At 56.6% G+C, this 24,450-nt stretch overlaps 2 protein-coding genes across 10 annotated transcripts in view; one reads left to right on the top strand and one right to left on the bottom strand.

Moving 5' to 3' along the window:
- The window catches only part of RANBP3 (RAN binding protein 3), a 51,729-nt gene extending 31,041 nt beyond the window's left edge, over positions 1-20,688 (top strand). For 4 of the 9 annotated variants that reach the window (XM_059388769.1, XM_059388774.1, XM_059388777.1 and 1 more), the window contains 15 exons: positions 1,173-1,209; positions 1,296-1,382; positions 2,603-2,674; positions 7,923-7,988; positions 8,728-8,820; positions 9,792-9,910; positions 11,042-11,161; positions 13,115-13,218; positions 14,451-14,529; positions 15,676-15,778; positions 16,320-16,444; positions 17,927-18,047; positions 19,494-19,636; positions 20,063-20,243; positions 20,350-20,688. In XM_059388769.1, coding sequence (XP_059244752.1) covers positions 1,173-1,209; positions 1,296-1,382; positions 2,603-2,674; positions 7,923-7,988; positions 8,728-8,820; positions 9,792-9,910; positions 11,042-11,161; positions 13,115-13,218; positions 14,451-14,529; positions 15,676-15,778; positions 16,320-16,444; positions 17,927-18,047; positions 19,494-19,636; positions 20,063-20,243; positions 20,350-20,393 — 1,494 coding nt within the window. In that variant the 3' untranslated portion in view covers positions 20,394-20,688. The remainder of the gene's footprint in view (positions 1-1,172; positions 1,210-1,295; positions 1,383-2,602; positions 2,675-7,922; positions 7,989-8,727; positions 8,821-9,791; positions 9,911-11,041; positions 11,162-13,114; positions 13,219-14,450; positions 14,530-15,675; positions 15,779-16,319; positions 16,445-17,926; positions 18,048-19,493; positions 19,637-20,062; positions 20,244-20,349) is intronic. The other 5 variants (XM_059388772.1, XM_059388776.1, XM_059388770.1 and 2 more) reach the window with 4 other exon arrangements.
- A 932-nt stretch (positions 20,689-21,620) lies between these two features.
- CAPS (calcyphosine) lies at positions 21,621-23,141 on the bottom strand. Its single transcript, XM_059388778.1, has 4 exons — positions 22,871-23,141; positions 22,619-22,796; positions 22,274-22,480; positions 21,621-22,201 (listed from the first exon to the last, which is right to left on the bottom strand). Exons 1-4 carry the CDS (start codon positions 22,951-22,953, stop codon positions 22,100-22,102), a joined length of 570 nt encoding a protein of 189 aa, XP_059244761.1. The 5' UTR covers positions 22,954-23,141; the 3' UTR covers positions 21,621-22,099.
- Between the last annotated feature and the right edge of the window lie 1,309 nt (positions 23,142-24,450).

The following is a 24,450-nucleotide window of genomic DNA, read 5'->3' as shown; positions in this document are numbered from 1 at the left end:
CATTTCCGACTCAAACCCAAGTTGTTGGCCCACTTTGGAGGAGAGTTCAGGTTGAGATCCATTTCTCTCCCTGTCTCTAAGGTCGGGGTCCACAGACTCTGGGCCTCTGTCTGCAAACTAAGATGGTGGCATATGCACGTGGCCCTTCACGGAGACTGTGCCGCCAGGGCTCTCGCCGTGCCCACAGCCCGTTACTGAGGGCAGTCGCTGCATTTCCACCCCACCCTGCAGCTCACAGAGCACATTCCCACGCGTGCCTCTAACCCCAACCGCTCCTCGAGGCAGGTGGTCCTCCTTTGGCTAAACTTGACCCCTAGGGACTTTTCTGAAAATAAGAAAATTGGCTCCTCTGCTTGTGCTCACACGAGTGGCCCAGGAGGAGTGGGGTTCACCCCTTGACGTCTGCTTCTGGCTGCTGAGTTATGAAAAGTTGCAAGTCTGTGAGGGACTGGATATGCTCTAGGGGTGGGAGCGGGGCTCATCTCAAGGCTTCTCCATGGCTCGTTGTTCACACTCTAAAGCTAAAGGTTGTTAAGGAGGATATTCTTCGGCCGCCTTCTGTCTTCGCTTGTGATTTCTCGGTAGGTCGTGTGGTGTGCCGAGTTGTTATGTTGGACAATTGCATTCTGAACACTTTGCAGCAGACTTAGGTCCGCAGCATCAGAGTCCTCTGTCGCTCTGGAAGTACTGGTCTACCTTGGAGCAGGTTCCGCAGTGTAGGCCGGGCCGGGCCACGCCAGGGAAGGGGAAGTGCTGCGATCGGTGTTAGGCCACCATTTTACACAGTCCTGCTGCCCTCCAGAGTGGAGCAGGTCGCACCAGCTCTTGGCAGAATGAATTTCAGCCAGATGATGTTTCGCTGTGCTTGATTTGGGGGGTGGCACACAGTCAGCTGTGACCTGTGCAGAGAGAGAGAAACTAGTCTTCGTGCAGTATACACCTTCTCAGCCTTTAGGAGGACTCCTCAGCCCATGGCCTGGTGAGGCAGACACAGGGCTCCTGGGAGGGTTTTTGAGCGTTAGGTTGGAAGTCTGTCCACGTTCTGGATGCCTGAGCTCAGGGAGTTGGCCCTGAGGGCTGTGTTTCAGGATCCGTTCACGACAGAACTCAAGCTGCCGGGTGCTGGGCAGCCCGGCCCTCGCTCACCGCCCTGCCGTGTGCTCTCATTTCAGAGGCCAGCCGGAGGCTCCAGCCCTGAAGGTGGAGAAGGTGAGGAAATCTCTAAAACGTCTCGTTCTCCTTGGTTGTAAAAGTGGAAGCAGCCTGATTTTTCTGCTCCTCCTCCTCTTCCACAGATTCCGACCGAGAAGATGGAAATTACTGCCCTCCCGTCAAGCGAGAAAGGACGTCCTCTTCAACCCAGTTCCCGCCCTCGCAGTCAGGTAACCGCGGCAGCGCGGCGCCCGTCGGTGGGCTCGTCCGAGCTCGGGAGCCCGCCGCCCCCAGCCATGCCTCACGCTCGCGCCGCTCTCGTGCCCACGTCCAGTTAGAATCGGCCTGAGACTCGGTCTCTGTCAGGAATGAAGCTGGAGGTGCCCCCCTCTGGAACCAGTGACACTTGACAGAGGGTCGTGAGGTCGTGGACTAAAAGAAGATGCACCAAGAAAGGGTTCCTCTGAAATAGAGGAAAAGGACTGTCCGTCCTGTTGGGGGCTCTGGGCATTAATCACTTGTCCGCCTTCCCAGGTTTGTGGCCATGTCTCTAGACTAAAGGTGTAGGAAGTGGGAAGCAGAGTGTCCTCCTGACCCTCCAGCCATGGGCCCAGAGCTTGGCCACCTGGTTGAGATGCGCAGACACATACACATACACAGTACATATCGAACCAAGTGGCCCCAGAACTCTCTTTGGTGATGGGGCGCTGTGAGCTCCCAGAGGAGGAGGGCTTGATGGAACTTCTGCTCCCTGATCGCTCGTATTCCTTCCCGATCACTGTGCCCTGCTGAGCCGCATCCTGTGGTAGACGGTGCAGCAGAGAAGAATGGTGATGTGTGCTATGGCCAGAGGCTACGGGGCAGAGGACGGCCAAGCCTCTCCCTTCTGCTCCAGCGCACTGGCGGAGGGAATAGTCAGCTCTTAATCCCTGGGGGTGGGGACAGGAGCTGCTATCTTGAAAGGCGTGGTCTGTGTCTGCACTCTGATTCTGCTTAGCTGTGTTCTCTCTACCCAGTTAGTTCTTCAGCTCTGAGGCCCATTGCATTATTGCCTGGCCCGCACCCAGGGAAGCAGTGGATAAGTGTAAAATAAGGTCCCAAACAGGTGAGGGGACAGGAGCGCAGCCAACGAGCGCAGCCAACCAGCGAGCCTTCGGCAGGTGACAGAGAGCCGGGCCTGAGGCTTGGTACATCCGGTTCATTCTGCTTCTCTCCTGGCTGCTCCCACTGGGGCCTGTAGTACCAAGGAAAGCCAGGGTCGTGAGGACAAGACAGGCGGCCACAGTAGACCACAGCATCTAAAGGCCCAATTCGTAATGCTGAGCTCCCCACAGTCTGGCTTGGAGATGGAGCCTTCAGGTGGGAGAGGTGATCGGGTGCCTGTGTGCCCTGCCTACTCACACTGTTTTTCCTCTTGTTCCCTTCCCTGCCCGCACCTCCTTGTCGACAGTATCAAAAAACAATGTTTTTATGCCATCAACCTTCTGCGAGCCATCTGCAGGCAATTCTGACTCAGAACCAGGTGAGCCCTCATGTCCCTTTGCCTTTTACTACCAGTCACTGGGGGTTTTCCTGGGATGAAAAGTAGTTGATACTGTAAAATAAGATCTTAAAAAGGAATGGGCAATTTAAAAACCGGATTCTTTTTCAGTTCCTAAATGTTTTCCCAAATCTTCAGCTCAGATTTGGAATCCAGCATGAGGCAGGCTTCATAAGACCTTAATTTTTTTTTGTTTCTGCAGGAGGGCCTGGTCACAAGAAGTCTTTAAGGTGTTGATTGGGTTTTTTTTTTTTTTGTTCTTTGGTTTTTGTTCATTTGTTTTTTCAAAAACAAAAAGCAACTATAAAGAGGTATATTACTCGTTTTTCAAAATTATACACAAGTAATACATTCATACCGCTTTTTTGAAAAGGCAAGTGGGAAATACGTAGAGTAAAACAATCTGCCTGCCCTGCCCCTTTCTCTCTCTCACCCCAAGGTAACTGCTGTGAGGTCGATGGAATTTTCCAGACCCTTTCCTGTGCATTAGAATCTCACATTAATCCATATTGCTTAGACTTGTTCAGATAAATATGTAAGCATATTTAATGACAGCTTTAAACCTCAAAGGAAAGTAGCTTGCTCCCCTCTGAAGACTATGGAACCTTCCTTTTTTGGTCTTTCGCTAGAGATCCAGCTCCCAAGATTTCCTGAAAGTTTCTCCCACGTGGCTGAAATTCCTCATAAAAGATTTAATGAGCAAGTTCAACTACCCGAATTCTCTAACCCAACCTGCCTTATATAAATTCATTGCCGACTTCAAAAGCATTGCAAGATAAGTCATACTCTGCCGTGAGGGTGATGCTTTTATAACTTAGGGGGCTGATTCAATAGCACCATTTCAAACAATAGACTTTATTTTGACTCTGAAAGCAGACTGTTTTGAGCTGAACCCCTCATCGGGTCCTGAGAAGGAGTTTGGTTTGTCAGTCTTTGGGAACCTGGGGAGTGCTGGCTTAGCATGTAGCGCTGTGAGCTGGAGGGGCGGTGTTAGCCGACATGATCCTGTTCCGGTCTAGGGGACCAGGCCCCGCGTCTAGAGGTGCGTCTAAGTCACCTCGTGCCGTCCGTTTCCATTCCAGATCTCGCCATCATCAGCTCTGAGATCTGTGAGTGACGGCCTCCCTCCCTTCTCTTGCCCCACAAAACCTTGACCCTGCAGCACTGAGAGCAAGGCCGCCCTGAGAAGACGGGGGTTCCCAGGCCTGCTGCGAGGGGCCGACGCAGCCTCACTTCCTGGTCCCTGAGGCAGGCTGGAGTCCTGTCAGTCCTCTTCTGTCCTTGCCTGCCTCCCTTTGTTTTTCAGCTTTAATTTTTTTTTTTTTTTTGCGGGGGGAGGGATTTTTAACTGACAAAAGAATTTTGTAAGGCGTTTCCTATCCCTTTGCACATTCGATTTTCCCCAGTCGTCCCAATGATGTCCGCCTTCATAGCAGAGAGGTCCGAATCATATACCCCATATCTCGCCTTCTGTCTGGAATACTTCCTCATTCTTTGCTTGATGTTTATGGCCTTGAAGATTACAGGCCAGGAATTTTGGAGTTTTTCTGTCTGGGTTTGTCCAGTGATTCCTGGTGGTTCCGCCCAGGTAGTGCCTTTGGGGCTAGAACTCCTCAGAAGTGAAGCTGCGTTCGCGCTGTCCCGTCCTGGGTGGTGCGTGGAGCTGGCCTGTCCTGGTACCTGTGGGGCTGATTTCACTCTCTGGGTTGGAGAGGGCTCTGTCAGTTTCTCCACTGTGAGATCATCCCCTTGTGTTCTGGAGAGACTCTGAGATGCCACGAAAGCCCAGTCCTCTCACTGCTGCCCACTGTCCGCCTCCACCGGTGCGGGATTAGTCATTACCCTGACGATTGACCGCCCGAGGGGCTGGGGGGGCTCCACCTTCCCTGTTACTAGTGCACTTAATTGGAGTTCTGCAAGAGAGCGGTCCTTCCTGCCCACTTAGCCCCTTGTTACGGCTGCACAGCAAGATGGATACGTGGATTCCTGCTTTAGTCGGCAGCTTCTGTTCTGTCCTTACTAGCACAGAATTTCTTTTTTAATTGTCCCAGATTTGGCTTGCGGGAGTCCTACGAAGCAGGTTCCTGTGTCCTTTTGCCACAGCTCATTATTTGAAGCACTTTTTTCTGTCCTAACAAGAGGCTCCAGGTTCATCATCAGCCCTCACGGGTCCTTCTCAGTGGAGCGCCGTCTCCAGAACCAAAGATCTGCGTGCTCACCGCCGCCGGGCTCTCATGGCGCTTGGGCCCCCTTTGTGCCCAGAGACAGGGACACACCCCCCTGTACATATGCGCACACCTGTACTCTGTCTGTATCTGTCTGCATGTGTGGATACCCCTAGGTTCACGTGTGCTTCTAGTCCAGCACCAACGGGGTTCACCTGAGGCTCCCTGCTTCATACTTCTGCCTCTCTTTGGGAGACACCTGGCTCTCTCTGTCTGCAGTACCTGTCCCCGTCGCTCTTAGCCCCCTCCCCACACCCCGCACATGCCAAGCACCCCCTCCACCTGCCCTGGTGCCCCCCTGCCCCTGCCCAGCCTCCACCGGGCTGTCTCCTCTTAAAGTCTTTTCAGCCTCTGGCATATGCCAAGTTGAAGTTCCTCTGGGGATGAGCATTGCTTTCCCCACACGTCACTTGGGGCCTTTCCCAAGGCAGGGCAGAAAGCACCCTCAAAGGAGCCCGCTTGCTTCAGGCATAATTAGGAGGGGCATGGAGGCTGCTTTAGAGGGAACCATCTCTTACCCCAGTGAGCTCACAGTGGGGCACTTGTGTGCCCTCAAGATGCAGGCACGAGGGGTGCCTGGGTGGCTCAGTGGGTTAAGCCTCTGCCTGAGATCAGGTCATGATCTCAGGGCTCAGGGATTGAGCCCCGCATTGGGCGCTCTGCTCAGCGGGGAGCCTGCCACCACCACCACCACCCCGCCTGCCTCTCTGCCTGCTTGTGAGCTCGCTCTCTCTGTCTCTCTGTCAAATAAATAAAATCTTATTTAAAAAAAAAAAGGCGTAGGCGCAGTCGCTCATTCACCTCAGTGACCCTGTCCTATGTGCTAGGGCTCTGGCCATCAGCAACAGCTTTTCACTGCACCCTGGCCTGTGCTGTAGGCAAAGTGAGTTTTTCGAGGTCAAGAAAAGAGAGCGTGTCTATGTTGGTGAAGATGTGGACTGCGGGCGGGCCAAGGCTTGGCTGCCCTGTGAGCACGCCTCCCTGCTGCCTTGGGCTCCTTCTGTCCCCGGTCCTCAGTTGCCATGACAGGTGTGGCACGCCTTGTCTGTCTTGTCCGTCATCTGTTCCCAGCGGCGTGCTGCGTGATCTCTCGTGCGTCTGTGGGGTGGGCCAGGTGCCAGGCCCTGTGCTAGGGGATGGGGGGTAGTGGTCAACCAGGCCTGCGCCCTGGCTGGCCAGCCTCAGCTGGCTGCAAGGGTCAGTGGCTGCTAGTTTTGCTCCACACAGGGTGGGAAGGTGGAGAGCGATTGGTCATTGCGACGTAAGCACTGCAAACCCAGCTGTAAGGTCTTTCAAAAATTATCTCAATTGTGAATTTCATCTCCAATTTTTTTAATGCTTGTAAATTGCCAGTCATCTTCTGAATAGTCCTGAGCTTTGGAAATGGGATTCACTATTTCTCTCCTAAAAGGGAACATCTGGCAGCATGTCTTCCCCTGCATCTGCGGCGTCTCATTCTCCTGAGTGTGGTTTGTATGACCCCTCTCTTACGGGAGAGACCCCAACTCCACTAACGCAGGCTCTTGGCAGCCTGGTGGACTCCGCTCCCTCATACTAACTAGCAGTGAGAGCTTTTGTAATTCTGTTTTGGCCCAGGGAGAACAGTTTGGCCGACCAACGTGCAGACAGCAGGAAGGAGGCTTTCCTGCTTCATTGAGAATTCTGATTTGACTTTGTTTTATGCCTCCGAGTTTGGTCTGATAAGGCATTCGTGTTGTTTCGGTGTGCAGCTGGGTGGTTTTTAGAGTATCCAGAGTTGTGTATGTCCACCATCATCAATTTTAGAACATTCTGTCACCCCAAAGAGAAACCCATCCCCATGAGCAGTTACTTAGCACCCCCTCCCCCAGCCCCTGGCAACCGAGAATCCACTTTCCGTCTGCAAGGGTTTGCCTGTTCTGGGTGTTTCATGTAAACAGAGTCGCGTACTGTGTGATCTTCTAAGACCTCCTCCCATTCGTTTTGTCTCTCTTCCAATGATGTTTTGTGGTTTTTGTTTGCTAAATTGATTCCCAAGTACTGTTCTCTTTGGTGCTATTATAAATGGAGTAACATGTTCTCATAACTTCATTTTGGACTGTTCATTGCTCACACAGAGATACAATTGATATTTGTGTATTGATCTTGTTTCCTGCACCCTGACAAGGGTGTTTTCTGATGAGTTGGACCTTAGCACAAAAGTGAGGCTTCCTCTGGTGGCCCCGGGTGTGGCCGTCCCTGTGCTTTCCCAGGAACAGACCTGATCTCTTGGAATCACAAGGCTTTTTCTGCTGATCTTTCCTGTCAAGGCAGATTAGACTCTCCCCACTCCTCACCCCCTTATGAGATAGGCCACTACACCAGCACACACAGAGGACCAGTGTGGACCAGTTGGCCCAGCCAAAACCAGGTTTTAAGCCGTCACCCTGCTTCCTTTCCTTTCCTTGTCCTGAGCCTTCGAGTGTTCTCAGGAAGCAGCAAGGTGAAGCTCTCCGGGCACATCTGGAAAGAGAGAGCAAGCCTGCCGTCTGCCACCTTTGATCTTTCACTGCAGAAGACGTGTCTCATTTCCCAGACATCTGCTGGTAGCACAGAGGCTTCTCCTGATTACACATGCATGCTCTGACGAGTCCTCTAAGAAAGGGAGACTGGTCCCAGGGACCTTTATTGGGTGGCTCCCTGACATTCTCCAGGGCCCAGGGGTGGACCAGCCTTGCACTGTCACTTTTGTCTCTCGCCTTCGACAGCTCCCACCCCCACCCCAGTCTCACCATCAGCACCTAGCCTGGAGCCAGCACTTCCTGCAACCCCCCACCCCCACCCGGCGCCTCCTCGTCCAAGCTGCCTTATAACCTTGGTTGGTTGAACCGGGCTCTGCATTTCGGTTCTAACTTGGAAACATTTCTCTGGTTCTCCGGGCTCATGGCCACTGAGGTCGAGACCACAGTTTTCCCCTGCCCTTGACCCTCTCAGCTTTGCTACTGCCTAGGCAGGCCTGCTTTTTATCTTTTGTCTTGTGCTTGTAGAGGAAAAGAGCAGTGGATTCCGGTTGAAGCCACCAACATTGATCCACGGCCAGGCACCCAGTGCAGGTAGGTGCCCACCTTTAAGGAGGAAAGTGAAAGGGCCGTCTGTCTCACACCCTTCCTGCCTCTGCATCTGTTCGCACAGCTGCCTTATGCAGCCCGGGCGGCACGCTCCAGGCTCAGCCTGCTCTCTTGGTCAGCTCAGTTCCCTGGCGCATGCACCCTGAAAAGCCACTTTAGGAGCCCATCAGACCAAGGGGATTGTCCCCACCATGAGCCCTCCACCACCGAGGATGAGGTTGGGTGGGGAGGGAGCAGACTTGGCTTGCTGTGGGGCTCTGTGCCCAGCAGTAGCTCACTTGGTTCAGGCTGTGTTTCCCGAGCATCGCGGCCCTAGCGTGCCATGGAGAAGGCCTAATTAGCAGAGTGGCCACGATCCAGTGGCATGCCGCTGGGGAGCAGGGCCTGGCAGTGGTGCAGAGTTGGAAGCGTTCTCTCGAGCTTCTTGCCCAATCTGTGTTTGGCAGATGGATTTTCTCGGCATGGCACTTGGAAAAGCAGGTGCAAAGGGTATTTTTATGTGAGCCTGAGCACAGTCCTAAGCTCTGGGGGGCTGCCTGTGGTTCTCTGCTTTCCCTGCACCATCTGCGCTTAATGCTTGAGGACAGCTGTCCCTTGGTTTCCCCCTGTAGCATTACTGTACTCACTGAATTAATTTCTGGAAAACCCCTGAGAGCCAGTACGGGGCTGTGTGTTTCTGCCCACGAGGTCCAAGGGCCCCAGGCAAGCCAACCTCTGTTCTCAGGTCTGCCGAGTCAGAAGCCCAAGGAGCAACAGCGGAGTGTGCTTCGCCCGGCAGTGTTACAAGCCCCACAGCCAAAGGCACTCTCACAGACTGGTAAGAAACAGCCCTAGCACCCAGGCTTCCACGGCAGGGTGTAGAGCATTCGCGAAGTGGGTGTGGGACAGCTGTGTTTTGACACAGGTGACTTCGGCCATATCTGCTGAACTCAGAATTAGAGCCGGGGAAGCAATCCCTTAAGTCCGCGGCAAGCCCAGGGAGGCCAGAACGTGGTCCCACTGTCTCCCTGTGGCACCAGGCCAGGGTGACCAGCGTGCTTTCTGCACACGCTGGCTTCATAAAAGCTGGCTCCCTCCCGAGTCTCTGCAGTCCGTCCCAGCAAGTTTGCAGGTGAAAGTCGGCCCATGTGTGCAAGAGACCTGAAGGGTCATTTGGGTCATGTGTGCAGTTTCACCTGATTTGTTGTCCAGAAGCCCTGCCTCTTCACCGTATTTCCCTGGTCTCCGCACAGCTCGTGGTCCTCACAGGACTTTAGTTTCTTAATATTCATGAGTTTTTCTTGTCTTCCTCCTTGTCTCTCCCTGTAATTCAAAAATTCTTCGTCGGAAGCAATCCGACATCCCGCACGAGGGAAATAGTGATCTCTAAAGAGTTCCGACAGGGAAGCTTTCTGATACGCTCTGCCAGCCGGTCAGCCAGATTGAAACCTGTGTGTGCCGTGCGACCCCGACTAGTCACAGGGAGAAGTCGGCAGACTCAAGATGTTACGAGGAAAACCGTGTTTTCTAAAACTTGTAATTGTTCCTTGTTCGATATATGTTCTTTTTCTCTTCTTTACCTTAGTTAGCAGTATCGCTTTTAAGTACACTGAAAATTCCTTTGTGGAATAAGTGATAAGACACTCTCATTTCTGTCAGGTTTTAGTTCTGGGTTCGTTTGTGTTTTTTTAATGTAAGAATTTTCTTTAAAAAGGAGAAATTACACGATTGGTCTAAATGGTGGAAGGGCGTACTTGAGGTCCCACACTAGGTCCCGGTGACCCTCCTGCTGTCCTCTTGTCCTTGCAGTCCCGAGCAGCGGCACCAACGGGGTCAGTATCCCAGCAGACTGCACGGGGGCCATGACAGCGACATCGCCCGACAACCCCGCACGGAGAAGTCCCTCCGACGAGGCACGAGCACTTGAGGTGTGTCTGTGCTGGGCAGGGAGGTCGTGAAACTTCTCGGAGCTTCTCTGAGTGTGTGGACAGTCACCTGCTCTGAGTGGCGCGGTGGGGGCGGGCAGGAGGCTTTCTGGATTTGCCCAGCGGTGTGCGTGCGCAACAGCAGCTGATGTCCATAGTTGTTAGAACGCCCGGGATGGTCTGTCCGCTGTTCTGGAGTGCGGCCCTCCCCGGGCCCCGCACCGCCCCGCTGCAGGTGGCCAACGGGCACTCTGTCCGGTGGCCTCTGGGGAGTCCCTGAGTCTGAGTCTGGGGGACTGGCTTCCATTGATGAGTTCTCGTGCCATTTTATACGGAGAGATGTCTGCCCGCCCCATTTCCACAGCTGAAGAGCTCAGGGATTCATACACATGGGCCCGTTCTAGCAGAAGAAATCTATCGGGGGGGGGGGGGGGGGCCCGGCGTTTTTTTTTTTTTTTTTGGGCAAAGTCTAGGGTTCTGGGAGGGTTACATAGGCCAAAAGCATGTGTTTTCTAGTAGTATTGCCCGGCAGCTGGAGAATGAGGGGCATGTTCTGAAGAGCCTGCGTTTGCGGGGGGCAGAGGCAGATCTGACGTGCGAGCTGCAGCACCTCACCGAGGCTTCTGGACACAAAGCTAGGTTGCATGTGTGTGTGTTTCTCCTCGGCCGTTTCGGCAGCTGAGCTGCTGCCTGAGGCTCTGTACCCTCCACCTCCCCCAAACCCCCTGGAGATGTTGGAGTACACATGGTGGAGACGATAGGCTACAGTTCACTTTTAGAACATCCCTGAGCGCACCCTCACCCCGCACCCCTCAAACCAGTTAGCGGAATTAAAATTAGGGACCATCTCTCCAACCTGCTGCTACTTAGACACTTGGAGAGCTAGGGCGGCCGGCGCAGCGGGTCCGCTGCACGGCTGGGAGCTGGAGGGAGACCGAGAAGCGGCCCAGCCCCGCCGCCTCCGGCGTCCCTGGTGATACGAGGACAGGCCACACCTGGGCAGCGCCAGCCGCCCAGGGACCTGTGCCAGAGGAGACAGCCAGCAGATGGAACTGCGAGAGATAGCCTGTCTTGCTTCTCGGGGCTAACCTGTTACTTCTTTTCAGTTGTCGTCTTGTTTGTGTTTCTAACTAGGAGAAAGAGCCCCAGAAAAATGAGTCTAGCGATACTTGTGAGGAGGAAAACTGTGAGAAAAAAGAGCAAGTTGCACAGCAGGCGTTTGTGTTCGGGCAGAACCTGAGGGACAGAGTCAAGGTGTGTGACCAGAGGCCTGGATGAGCACTTGCACTCCTGGGTCGGTCTGTTCCGCCGCCTCCGGGTTAAACCACAGGAACTCCGCTTTTCCTTACAAAGGGCGGGAGGTGGAGACAAAGACCGTGCCTGTGCGCTCGTCCTGTGACTCGTGGTGCTTCTGGTGGCTTCCTGTGTCGCATGCCCGCCATCCCGCACTGCTCCGCTCCCGGCACACTCCCCGGCAGGCTCCCCCATTCTCCCGGGAGCAGCAGACAGAGGCAGCCAAGCATGCCTATCCCTGAGAACCCACATTTTCAGAGCAAAGGAGACAGGCAGCATGACTCGATGCTTTCAGCGTGGCCGGAGAGATTATGGTCGGACTCATGGTCTTCCCTGTCCTGGCACGAAGCAGCGTGTAGACCAGCTCATCCTCAGCTGTTGCAGGCCTGTCCTGGGTGCTCTGGGGTACTGGCAGCGTCCCTGCCCCCCATCCTGCAGGTGCCAGGAGTATCCCCCGCCCACCGTTGTGGCAACCAAAAGTGTCCCTTCGTAGTGCTGAGGGTTCCCTTTGGGACAAAGTTACCCTTGAGAATTATTACCTTATTTTATTAAGGCAGGGCAGGTAGAAAAAGAACTTTCCCCTCCCATCAGAGGCAATGGCACCTGTCCCCCCACCCCACCCCTAGCGGCCCCCAAGGGCTACTGGTACAGTCTGGGGACTTTGAGGCGGGGGTGGAGAGCATCTGGCAGTGACAGGGGTCTGGGCTAGGGACCCCGTGCACCGCTGCTCTGGGAGACTAGAATGGGGCAGCACTGCCTTCCCAGCCACCGTGATGGAGTGTCCCTTTGGGCCATTTCCAGCAGCTTATCTGGCAGGAGCTCCTTGAAAAGCCTGAGAGACAGCATCAGTGGCTGCATCTGGGGATATCTGTGGTTGTCACAACTGGGGTGTAGGCACTGCTGCCCGTCCAGTGGGTGTAGGCCGGGGATGCCGCCCAACACCCCGCAGTGTCAGGGTGACATCAGGGCGGCGCCCCCCCGAACATCAGTCTAGCCCCGATGTCCATGATGCTGAGGAAAGGGAATGGAAGTCTCTCCGGCACGTGGAAAACACCAGGCTGTGCCGTCTGCCTTCTCCTTCGGTGCTCACTGTCCAACAGAATCACATGTTCCCAGGGGCGAAAAATAGGCATTGCTGCTGCATGGCTTTCGCCACAGTAATGAGCCCCTTGGGGGCTGCTCGCTTCAGGGAGGAGGACACAGGAGAAGGAAGGGCCTTGAGATCCACCCGTTTTGGGGAGCAGGGTCCTGGCCTGCACTGTCAGGTCGATTCTGTTCCGAGAGGTTAGGGGGATGGCTGCCTTGAAATTGGGGTGGGGGACCACATCTTACAAAGGCCCAGGACTCACAGGATCTGTGGTCTCACAGTTACATGCCACCTTCTGGGTGGGGGCGACTTCCTGGCACCCCGAGCCTCTGCTCTCACTCAGAGGACGAGGTTGATGATATCCACCTCTCAGGGTTCCCGGGAGAATCACATTCGGTGATACATTTAACAGAGCCGACATGGCAGTTAACATTAAAGAAGCCCTTAAGAAACAGTGCTTTTATTATATTCATGATAAACCCCTTAAAATATTGGATTTGGAAGCGTTTTATGACCTCTCATTACAGAGCATTAGTGAAAAGGGTAGTAAGATGCCAACCTGAGGGTTTGGTTTTGTTTCAACAAGGTAGAAAAAGTTTCCTGATGCCTTACAAACTGTTTTTCTATCTCGACTGTTAAAAGCAGAAATGGTGAAGTTGATTACAGCCCCCCCAACTTCTTGTGTGCACACACATGTGTGCGTGCACAGGCGCGCGCATACACACACACAAGCTGTGCCATGTGGGCTGGGGGTATGCAGACGGGCAGAGTCGGAGAGGTCGCGAACAGCGGTGGTCTGAGCAGTAAGTGTTGCCTCTGTTTCCCAGCTAACACACGAGAACACTGACGTAGCTGACATGGAGAATGCCGGCCACCCCAGTTCAGAAACGCCAGCTGCGACCAACTATTTCCTTCAGTATATCAGTTCCAGGTGCGTGTCTTGGGCCTGGTGCCCAGCTTCAGAGCGGCCCAGAGTTGTCCATCACCCTGAGCTTGGGTTCCAGGGAAGAGACAGCAGCTGGACTAAGAGTTAGCCAGTCCTTCTGGGGGGCAGGATGGGGGGGGCGTGGGAGGAAGCAGATTTCACCAAAATCCTGCGCCCCACCCCCCACCCCCCCAGCTCCTCCCTTTATTCCCACTCTGGGCACAGCTGTGGAGGGGCCAGGATGGTAGGCTTAGATTTGACAGACAGGCAAGGCAGGACTCCAGTTCTGCTTGGCCCCCAGAGTGACCTCTGTCACCTGGATCTCATGCTCAGAGCAGAAGCCAGTGGGCCAATGGCTGGTTGGCCGCCTTCTGTTACCTGCCAGGTTCTAGCCTATGAGGACCCGTTACCCTGGATTTGGGCTCGCCGATGGCTAACACTGCTGGTGGTGGTGCTCGAGGATGGCCTGGATGCCCCATGGGTATTTCAGACAGAAAGTATGTCCCTGCCTAGGAGACAGGCCGCCAGACCGGATAGAACATAGGAACTTTGGACTTCAGGGAAGCCTGACATGAACAGTGGTGACCTCATGCTTGGCTGCCCGGACCTTGATGAGCATTCAATATTATTTGATACATTGGATATTATTTGAAAGACATGTTTTTTTGCACTGTAGCATTTCCCAAGTTGGGATTTGCTTACACCTGTGACTCTTTAAACTGGACAAAATGTGATGGTGACATCTGCTCCGAGGTCATCCAGTGACACTGCCAGTGTCCCAGGGGTGGGAGGTGTACCCTCCTTTGTGCAGGCCAGGGGACTGGTGGGTTCTTTCAGGGAAGTAGGTGGTGCCTGGTCTGACCTCTGTGATCAGCCTCTCCAAACTGATGTCCTCAGTCACCCTGAAGTGACCCCAGCCTTGAGGTCGGGGATGATAAAAGTGGCTGTCAGGCATGTCACATAGTACCCACACACCATGGACCCTTGGAGGTAGGAGCCAAAGGTCTGATTACCCGTCGGCACAGCCTAACTCAGAGGCTTTGAGCACCTGCCCCTGGAGGGCCTGACCTGTCCCCCACAGGGGAAGCTGAGCAGTGCCTACAGCCGTGCTTTTTGCACCAGGGGTTGGCCTTTACCCACTCTGACCGTGCACACACGTGTGCAGCACAGGCGAGTGTGCCACCGGCCTGCCCTGCTCCCATGGGGAGCCCCACACCCACAGCGTGCCTTCTCTTCAGTTTAGACAACTCGACCAATAGTGCCGACACCGCCAGCAACAAATTCGTGTTTGGCCAGAACATGAGCGAGCGCGTGCTGGTGAGTGGCCCCTATGGGTACTGTTTTTCCTGGGGCCCCAGGGCAAGGGAACATGTGAATATAGCTGCCACTTTGCCTTTTATAAAGTGGGGATGCTTCCAGGTGCAAGAGAAAGAAGACCCAGTTCCACCTTAGGGGCAGGGGTTTTGCACCAGGAGGCTCTCTAGGAGCTGGTGTATGAGTTTCCTGCCTTTCTTCTATGCCAGCTAGCTAAGCCTCATCCCAGGACCAGCTTCCCCTTAAGTCAGGAGCTGTGCTTCCTCCTGGCCGAGGCCAGCCGCAGTGATAATCATCAGACCAGAGTCCTTAACCACATGCCTCTGAGACCACCCTGAGACACCTCTGGAACCAATCCCTTGGCGGCTCCTTCAGCAGCCCCGTCCCTGACCATGAGGCTGCAGCACAGAGAGGGCTCTGGGGACATGGCCTTGAGGGGCCCCTGCAGTTCCTCGGGTATCTCTTACATGCACTGTGGCCAGGCTGTCTCCCCTCCCAGAAAGCCTGGCCAGCTTGGGATAGGGTTCTAGAATTGTTCGCCTGCTTCCTTATCTTTGTTCTTTTTCTTTTCTTGTCGAATGCGTAGAATCCCACTATGTCCATTTTGAGTGTGGTTAAGGGGCCATTTTGTCCGCTTTGTTATTTCCATCTTTGTCTCAGTCCGTGTCACTTTGAGGGGCCTCCTGCTGCTTTTCTCGAGTGTCAGTACGGTCCTTTCCCTGTTTAAAACGAGACGGTCCAGAGATAAACAGCTGGTGGCACGCACCTCCCCGAGATGTCAGGGGAGGCCCCACGTGCGGACTTGGACGGCAGTTCGCCTAGAGCAGAGAAGGGCAGATTGGGGAGGACCGGCGCTGCCTGTTTCGTGAGGGCACTTTTCTGCTAGGTTTTACCACCAAATGGTGCTCGAGGATCGCTGTGTGGAGACACAGCCGCAGGCTGGAACCCACCGCCTGGGGAAGGGTTGTCTGATCTCCTCTGCCGGGTCTGGGTGGGGCCCCAGCGCCGGAAGGAAAGGGCAACTGCGGGAAAAAGCCCTCTGCCTGGGAGCAGTGCACGAGCCGGCAGACCGGCTTCCCGTCGTGCCGCGGCGGCCCGCCAGGAGCGCCCGGACACGCTCTCCTCCCCGTGTGCTTCCGTCCCCCGCAGAGCCCGCCCAAACTAAATGAAGTCAGTTCCGATGCCACCAGGGAAAACGCAGCTGCTGAGTCCGGGTCTGAGTCCTCATCCCAGGAGGCCACCCCCGAGAAAGGTAGGTCGCAGTGCCACCACCTTTTGGGAAGGGTACCGAGTCACAGGGGCACTGCCCATCCCCATCCCTGCTCAGGAGGGACACGGGCCCCAGCTCGCGGCCGGGTTGGTAGCCACGCGAGATCCCCGCGCCGGGGCGGAATTGGAAAGCCGTGGCGCTGGCTTTCAGCGCACAGAGAGGGCCCTTGCTCCTCCTAAAACAAAACATTCGGGATGGCTCTGGGGATAGGGTTGTGGAGGTGGCTGTCCCCCTCCCTTCTTGCCCTGAGGTGGGGAGGGGAAGTTCTCTTCAGGGCTCTGTGGGAAGACTCCTGTCCCGCGTCCTCTACCGAGTGAGTGGCAGTGGGCGATCTGGAGCCACGCTGGCAGCTGGCTCCCAGGTGGTCCCCCGCAGCATCTGGGGCCAGAGCGCTGTGTGTTTGGGGTCCGTTCCACGTCTCAGGAGCTGGCACCCTTGAGACAGAGGCAGCCCTTTTGTTCTGCCTGCGAGGAGGAACACACGCACACACACCCTCAGCAAATAAATAGTCAATGTCGTTTAGCTAATAACATTTCAGAGTCCCTGGCCGAGTCTGCAGCCGCGTACACCAAGGCAACAGCACGGAAGTGTTTGCTGGAAAAAGTGGAAGTCATCACTGGGGAGGAGGCGGAGAGCAACGTGTTACAGGTGAGGCGGGTCTGGTCGGGGGCATCTGGTTGCGGTGGGCCTCCTGGCCCTTAGGTGGTGCTGTGAAAGGCCAGCCGTAGCCCCCAGGCTCTCTGTGCACCTGAGGGTTAGACCCCTGTCCTCCAGGCATGTGGGCCTCCCTGTGCAGCGACGGAAGGGCCGGTGCCCCGTGCTCCGGGGCCTTGTGGCGGGGCTTCTGAGAGCGTAGCCCTAAGGGACTTCTGGTCTCACTTTGGTGTGGAGCAGAAGGATCTGTTTTGAGGCATTCTCAGTAGTTCAGGGAGAAACTTGTATCGGGCCCCCAGAATGAACAGCTGTGGTGGTTTGGTCACGCTGGCACCCCATGTTATTTTATGAGGGAACTGGGATCCCGGCCGCACCCCAGACTCGTCCCGCCTTTCCTCTACCTCCCGGTTCAGTGCACCTCGTTTATCTCCGTGCGGTTGTGCGCGTGCGTGTGTATCCGTGAGCTGCGTGTGTAGAGCATCGGAGAGTTTCTGATGCAGCATTTCAGGAAGTACTGCTCCTGCCCACTCAGCGCTGTTGGGCAATCTCCGCGAGCAGACGCGGCTCGGTGAAGACCCGCACACTTCGGGGTCCACGTCGTGTGTTCTTTGGCTGCCGAACGGTTCACTGAGCCGGAAGATGCGTGCTGTGGAATTGACTTTGCGGTGCACCGTCCAGTGGTGGTTAGTGTGTTCACGCAGTTAGGGAGCTGCCACCACCATCACAGTAGAACATTTTCATCCCCCAAAAGAAACCCCCCATCAGCAGTCACCTCTCAAATGCCCTCCCCAGCCCCCACAAGCCCCCTCCCCATCCGTGGAGAAGCCTGTTCTGGAAATGTCACCCTGTGGACTCACGCCCCACGTGGGCTTCTGTGTCTGGTCCCCTCCCTGAGCGTCGTGGGCTCGGGGACTGTCCCCAGGGCATCACCGAGGGACTTGCATAGAGGGACATTGACGTTTCCGGCTTTTTAGCGGGTATGAACCGTGCTGCCCTGGACACTGTACAGGCTCGTGTGCGCAGACACGCGTCACTTCCCTTGGTAGAGCTCTAGGAGGGGGGTTTCTGGGCAGCACGGTGACTCCACACGAATCATGGTAAGGGACATGTTTCCGCAGCAGCCACCCCATGTGTCATTCCCGCCAGTGGCGTGTGAGCTGCTTGGTGCTCCACCCCGTCCCCGGTGCCGGCTCTCGATGCCGTCCTAGTGAGTGCGAACTGCTATCTCGTTGGTATCTGCTTTTTATCTTCGGTTCCTTAGTGATGCTTTCGTGCTCCTCGGACAATGTAAAATTCATCTTGGCTGGAGGAGAGGATGCAAAACTGGCCAAGGGCCAACGTGCCTCCCGGGCCAGGGTTGGCTGGCCCCTGCCCAGCAGTTCACGCAGGCCGGGTCGGAGGCTCCCCGGAGTGGGTCCACACTGGTGTCCCCCCAGCCAGGGCCCCACTCACCTGGAGGGCTGCCTTGTGTTCCAGATCCAGTGTAAGCTGTTCGTCTTTGACAAGACCTCGCAGTCATGGGTGGAGAGAGGCCGGGGTCTGCTCAGGCTCAATGACATGGCATCGGCCGACGACGGGACCCTCCAGTCCCGACTAGGTGAGCTGCAGCGCCGTGTCTGTGCAGAGGCCCAGGATGGCACAGACCTCTTCCCAAGGCCCAGGAGGGCAGGATCCCCACGTGGGTCCCCACCAGAGAGCCCCAGAACCTGCGGCCTGCTGGCCCGGGCCCCATCCTGAGGCCCTCGCTGCCAGCTCTTCCATGACTATCCTCTTTATGAGTGTGACGGTAAATGAAACTACCTACTTGGCACTCTTTTTTTTAAAGATTTTTATTTATTTATTTGATAGAGATCACAAGTAGGTGGAGAGGCAGGCAGAGAGAGAGGGGGAAGCAGGCTCCCTGCTGAGCAGAGAGCCCGATGCGGGGCTCAATCCCAGGACCCTGGGATCATGACCTGAGCCGAAGACAGAGGCTTAACCCACTGAGCCACCCAGGCGCCCCCCCTACTTAGCACTCTTGAACATGTTTTCTAATAATTAAAGTGCTAGCGGTTTTATGATGGAAAGGGAAATATAAGGAATCAAACAGCCCCATACAGCCTGCGCTCCTTGCCACACACCTTCCCCCAGCCCGTCCCAGGGGCTCCACGGGTGCCTCAGCGGTGGGCCCACGGGGCGCAGGAGCCTCAGGTAGTGGACACAGGGTGGTCAGTGGGAGCCCGGGACCCCACCCACAGCCTCCCTGAGCTGGCCCACGCCACTGCATCTGGAGCCCCGGGTTGGGGTGGAGAGAAGTTGGCTGGCAGGAAGCCAAGGTGTCGCCGCCATGTCCACGGGGTCAGGGCACTTGTGGGGAGGATGGGCTCTGATAAACCAGGCCGGCTGACGGCAGCCTTGGGTAGATGTGACACGTACTTCCAGAGGAGGAAGGTCTCAAGAAGGTCTGTACCCTCTTTTTCTCCACTCTCAGTCCGTCTCTATCTCGCTCTTGTTGGAAGCTCTAAGCAGCCATTGGCCTCAACGTTTTTTCTTTAAAAATTGCGTAAAAATTAAAAAGTTTAAAAATAAAAAAATTAATTTAATTAAATTTAATTAATTAAATTAAATTTTTAATTTAATTTAAAAATTTAAAAACTTTAAAAATTGAGTAGGGGCTGGGGCTCAGCTTGTGAGTGGGGCAGTCAGGGGGCATCTGCCTTCTAGGCAGCGTGTCACATGACAGTGTCACAGCCCCCAGATGTCCCTCTCTGGCCCTGCCTCCCACCTAATCATCCCCTTCCCCAAGGAAGCTGCCATCTTGGCACCTCCTGGGTAGACCAGCAGAACCTTCCCCGTGGCAGACGTGGCCGTGAGGGAGCTGGCTAGTACAGGGCTGGCCCCCAGCGTGTGGGGCTCAGCAGACTGGTGGGCAGCTTATGTGGACCTTGAGACAACTGCAGGGTTTCGCCCTCGTGGTGTTTTCCTTTCCGGAATGTGTCCGTTCTCCTAGCTGGCTGTGGGGTGGTGGTCGGGGCCCAGGGCTGAGCGGCCTTGTCCGTTGCAGTGATGCGGACCCAGGGCAGCTTGCGGCTGATCCTCAACACCAAGCTCTGGGCCCAGATGCAGATCGACAAGGCCAGTGAAAAGAGCATTCGCATCACAGCCATGGACACTGAGGACCAGGGCGTGAAGGTTTTCCTGATCTCCGTGAGTAGCCCTGGGGACAGGACAGGATACTACCGACCTCCTGGGGAGAGGAAGTACCCGGCCTGGCCCCCGCAGGACTGCAGTAAGCACTGCCCCTCGGGGGGTGCTCTGCACCGGTGGTGTGGGCCAGCTTGTGAAGGGGAAGGCCTCTAGGCCGGCCAGTTTCCAGAGGGGTCCGTGGAGGAGAGACAGGAGTGGGCCTGCATCACACGAGCCGACCCAGCTGCAAGCTCTGTGTCCCTGGGAAGGACTGGCCCCGGGGCACCTGGGGCTTCGTTCGGTCCACTGTCCCTGAGCTTGTTGAGGAGAGAGGGTTAGACTCCTCCCCAGACTCAGCCGGGGACTATGGGATCCCATCACTGGGGGGCAGCAGCCACCCTGACCAAGAAATCTTATAAGCCCGCCACTTCCTTCCGCCTGTCCCAGGCCAGTTCCAAGGACACGGGCCAGCTGTATGCAGCCCTGCACCACCGCATCCTGGCCCTGCGCAGCCGCGTGGAGCAAGAGCAGGAAGCCAAGATGCCTGCCCCCGAACCCGGGGCAGCCCCGTCCAACGAGGACGACAGTGACGAGGACGTCCTGGCTCCATCGGGGGCCACTGGAGGCGGTGAGCCAGCGGTCCCAGCCCTGGCGGGGATTGGGGAGCCTGACCCCAGGGGATGGGGCTCCAGCCAGGGCAGGGACCTGACGTTGAGGCCGCTGCTTCCCAACAGGTGCCGGCGAGGAAGGGGAGGGGCAGACGGCCGGAAGCACATAGCGCCGGGAGCCGGCTGCCCGCGAGCCTGCTGCTTTGTCCGTCTGTCTGCCCACCCGCCTGCCCCACCCCGCCGGCAGTGTGGAGGCGCGGGGCTCGGGAACCACACTCCCCGCTGGGTTGGCCACAGTTCGGATCCGCATGTCCCGTTCAGAAGCAGACTCGGGAACTGCCTGAATGTGGTTTGGGACACGAGACCTCATCATATTGATGAGCAAAACGAAAAAGAACATTTCTTCCCTCCCCCTCCTTTGAATTGAAATGGCACATTAAGACTTGTCACGGCTTCTCACTGGGACTGGGACGCCTTGTTTCTTCCCGCCTCCCTCCTCGTGTCCCCAGTCTGTCTGCCGCCGTCGCCCGCCCAGGCCACCGGGTCTGTTCACAAGAGTATAAACACTGGGCCTGCTGGACGCTCTGTTAACTACCGTATCCAGTTTCCCACACTCTGATCCGGGGCTTGTATTTTTAGATCTTTTTCCCCCAAGGCTTTGTGTTTGGTTTCTGAGGTTAAGACTCTCCTGTGCATTGAGCGGGCGCAGCTCCATCCTGGGCCGCAACCTCCTCCCGCCTAGGCTCCTGGCCTCTGTGCTGAGGTGGGGTCAGGCCCCGACTTGTTCCCCACCCAGGCTTGCTCCAGGGCTGGTCATGGGGTATTGAGGGGTTGGGCCTCAGACTTCAGAGAGCTTATCTAAAAACAGGGTCACTGGACCTGGGAGGGTCCGTACCCACCCCCCTGCCTTTCCCCCTCATGTCGGTCACCCACCATCTGGCGCCCAGGCACAGACCTTCTTGCTGCTGGCTATTCCTTGCCCAGCCCTGGACAACGTCACTGCCCCTGAAAGCATCCAGGACCAGGGGCAGAGGAGGGAACTTAGCAGGGCCTTTGGCGGGGGCAGGGGGCTGGTTCCAGGCGACCGGCCATCTCCCATACTCGCGGCACACACAGGAGCGTGGCCAAGAGCAAGCCGGCCCTCACCCACCTGGGGCGGCCTCTGAAGAAGGGCCCCGTGCACAGGGCTCCGAGGATGTTCCGAGGACAGTGCCCAGCCCCACCGTCGGGGGGAGCGGAAGGCTTTGTCTCCACAGCTGCGCCACCCACACCTCGGCTTGGTTGTGTGCAACCTGGGCCCCGGGAAGACACCAAAGGCCCTCCCAACAGACCCAGTCACACTTCTCTGCTTTAAGCCTTAGCCAACTAGTGACAAGTAAAACCAGATAATGCCCATGTGTTTTGGAACATTTATGTAAGATTGTCATATGAAATGTATTTGGGAACTACATTAAAACTTTTAACTAAAACCCTGGCCTCCTGCATGCCCCAGGGGCCTCAGGAAGCCGGACAGCCCGGCCAGGAACAGCGTCCACCTCTCCGAGCCGCCTGGCCTGTCTGCAGGCCCCGAGCCCCTGCCCCACACCCCACACCCCAACTCTGGGCAGGTGACTAAACTTGGCTGCTTTCCAAGACTGGCCGGCTCCACGCTGAGCTTTGCTTCACAGAAAGGCTGTTTGCTTCCCTGCCCAGGGGTGGGCTGGCTCAGGGTGGGGGTGGGGGGGGCAGGCAGCTGCAGCTTGCTCTGTGAGGCCCAAGGTCTGCATAGCCTGGACGGAGACGGCCTTGCTCCCTGGGGTCCTAAGACCCCAGGGGGCCAGGGTGGGGGCCTATGCTCTGGGGTGGGAGGGGGGGTTGCTGAGCAAGTGTACCCGGCTCACAGCTGCCAGGCACTGGTCATCATGGCCACAAACCCCTCATCTGTGTCCATGGAGGTGCTTATGCCGCTGTAGTAGTCCTGGAATTCAGCCAGCGTGACCTGGGGACAGATAGGCTGTAAGCAGAGACCGGAGACCTGGGCGGAGGGTGGGGGCTGTATGTGGGCACCCACCTGCCCGTCCTTCTCGGAGGAGTCGAAGTTGTCCAGGAAGCGGCGGAGCGCCTCCTCCTCGGTCCACTCCCCACTTCGCACCTTGGGGTGGGCGCGGCCACTGTACACTCCCCGGAGGTCGTCCACGGTCACCACACCATCCCCGCTGCGGTCCAGCTTGGCAAAGGCAGCTGCAATGACCGCCTCCCGAGCTGGGGACATGGGGGGCTGGAAAGGAGCAGGGAGTGATGGGGGGGGTCTGGTGCACCCCAGTCTGGGGCTCCCGGGCACCCAAGGTCAGCACAGACATCTGCGAGCCCGCCGAAGCACCCCCCGCCCCTCCGGCAGCAGGGCGAAGGGCCTCACCCGCAGTGCCCTCAGGAACTCCTCCAGGTCGAGTGTCCCGCTGCCATCACGGTCCCAGCGCCTGCACACGCCCTCTGCTTCAGCCGCGTCCAGCACCAGCCCCAGCTCAGCCAGGCCCCGCTGGAGTTCCCCCGAGTCCAGGGTCCGGCTCCTGTCCTGGTCCAGGCGGCGGAAAAACCTGAGGGGTATGGGGCGCAGTTAAAAAGTGGTCCCTGGGGCTAGGGGTTAAGAAGGTTTAAGGGGACAGCTCACCTGGCCAGGCCCTGGATGCCCAAGGCCCCTCGGGACAGGCACTGTGCCCGGAGCTTCTCCACGGTGGCGTCCACAGCATCCATGGCGGGTTGGGCGCTGGGCAATTGGCCGGGGGAGAGTTCGAGGAAGGACTCCCACTCGGCTGACCGGGCTCTGGTCCGGTGCCACGAGCCTGCCTTGTCCACCTGCCTGCTCACCTGGCCGGCAACTGTCCTGCAGTCCAGACAGCCACTCCTCTGGCTCCTGCCTGTTCTATCCAGCGTTGGCAGCGCGTCCTGCCTGGCAGGCCTGTTGCTAAGGGATGGTGGCTCAGGAGACTGGGAGGGGCCCCAGCTGTAACCCTCACTGTGCCAGTGCCTCACAGCTCCAGACACAGCCCGGGGCGGGGCAGGGGGGCGCAGAGTGTCAGGGCCAAGAGGGACAGGACAGTGCTCTTTTTGGCACCACCACCCACACTCTGCCCTGGTCACTTCCAGCCTTGCAGTGCCCAGGTCTGGGACAGAGCCAGACCCAGAGAGGCAGTGGGGGTCGTCCCCCTTCCTGGCCACAAGAAGGAGGGATGGGCCACAGCCCTCCAGTGACCACAGTGTCCCAGACAGAGGCAAGGCCATGCCGAGGAGGCTCAAGACCCAATCCCTGTGTGACCTGGAGCAGAACCCCTCTCCTCTCTGGGCTCTACTGGTCCCCTGCCCCTTTTCACAGCCAAAGCTGCCAAGGGATCCAAGTTCAGAAGGCCTTGAGGCAGCCCAGGCCCCTGTCCTGGTGCTCAGACCGATGTGGCCGAGCCAGGACACAGCGGTCTTACAGGTTGTACTAGCGTTCAGTCAGACAAAGCAGTTCCCAGTAGTTATTCCAGAGCCAGTATGGGGTTTCTGTCGACGTGAGTCTTTAGGTGGTCGGTTTTTTCAGTTCTCAAACATCACTTGGTGGTCTTGCTCCTAACAAGATGGGGGAGCCAGGGCATTGAGGTTCCAGATGAAAAAGTGGCCCCGGCCCCCCATGGCATCCAAGAAGCACTGAGGCCACCATCACAGAAGGCCTCCGATTGAGATGCCGACTGAGCGTCCCCCCGACTGGCAAGATTGAAAATGACACTGGATTTCCAGGAAGTAAGTAAAGCATGTTCCCCGTTTGGGGACCCATCTGCCGCAGAGACCCAGAGGTGGTCAGAGGCTTTTCAAAGCCTGGACTCGGACAGGGCACAATGGTGGTGTTGAAGCTGCTGCTGCTGTCAGAAACCGGGCCACGGGTCGCACGCAGCCCGGCACTGTGGGTCAGGCCACAACTGATGTGACACTGTCTGCATTATGCGAAACTGCAGTGACATTCTGGGGGCTTGCTGCAGTCCATAACTCTTCAAGTGGGCAGAGAAATACTCCATTGTGTTTTTCATGAGGGTTATAAAAATCACACTTTTTTTTCCCCATAGAAAAATGTAAAATATCACCGCAGTTACTGTAACTCTGCTTTCGCATCTCCTCGTTTGAAGAGAACCAGATTGTCAACAGTAGCCACTCCGGAAACTGGAAGTGGCCCAGGCCCTCCCGACCCCGAGGCCAGCTGACTTCACCACCCTGAGC

Source organism: Mustela nigripes, chromosome 2, assembly GCF_022355385.1.
Source record: "Mustela nigripes isolate SB6536 chromosome 2, MUSNIG.SB6536, whole genome shotgun sequence".
Taxonomy (NCBI): Eukaryota; Metazoa; Chordata; class Mammalia; order Carnivora; family Mustelidae; genus Mustela; species Mustela nigripes.
The sequence above is the reverse complement of the archived record's forward strand: the minus strand, read 5'-3'. Positions and strand labels throughout refer to the sequence as shown.

What these genes read in the sequence shown, in the direction of transcription:
- CAPS (XM_059388778.1), bottom strand. Translation starts at nt 22,953, where the DNA reads ATGGATGCTGTGGACGCCACCGTGGAGAAGCTCCGGGCACAGTGCCTG. An exon ending in GGCATCCAGGGCCTGGCCAG is followed by an intron (nt 22,797 to 22,870) that starts GTGAGCTGTCCC and finishes CATACCCCTCAG; the next exon opens with GTTTTTCCGCCGCCTGGACC. An exon ending in AGTTCCTGAGGGCACTGCGG is followed by an intron (nt 22,481 to 22,618) that starts GTGAGGCCCTTC and finishes GCTCCTTTCCAG; the next exon opens with CCCCCCATGTCCCCAGCTCG.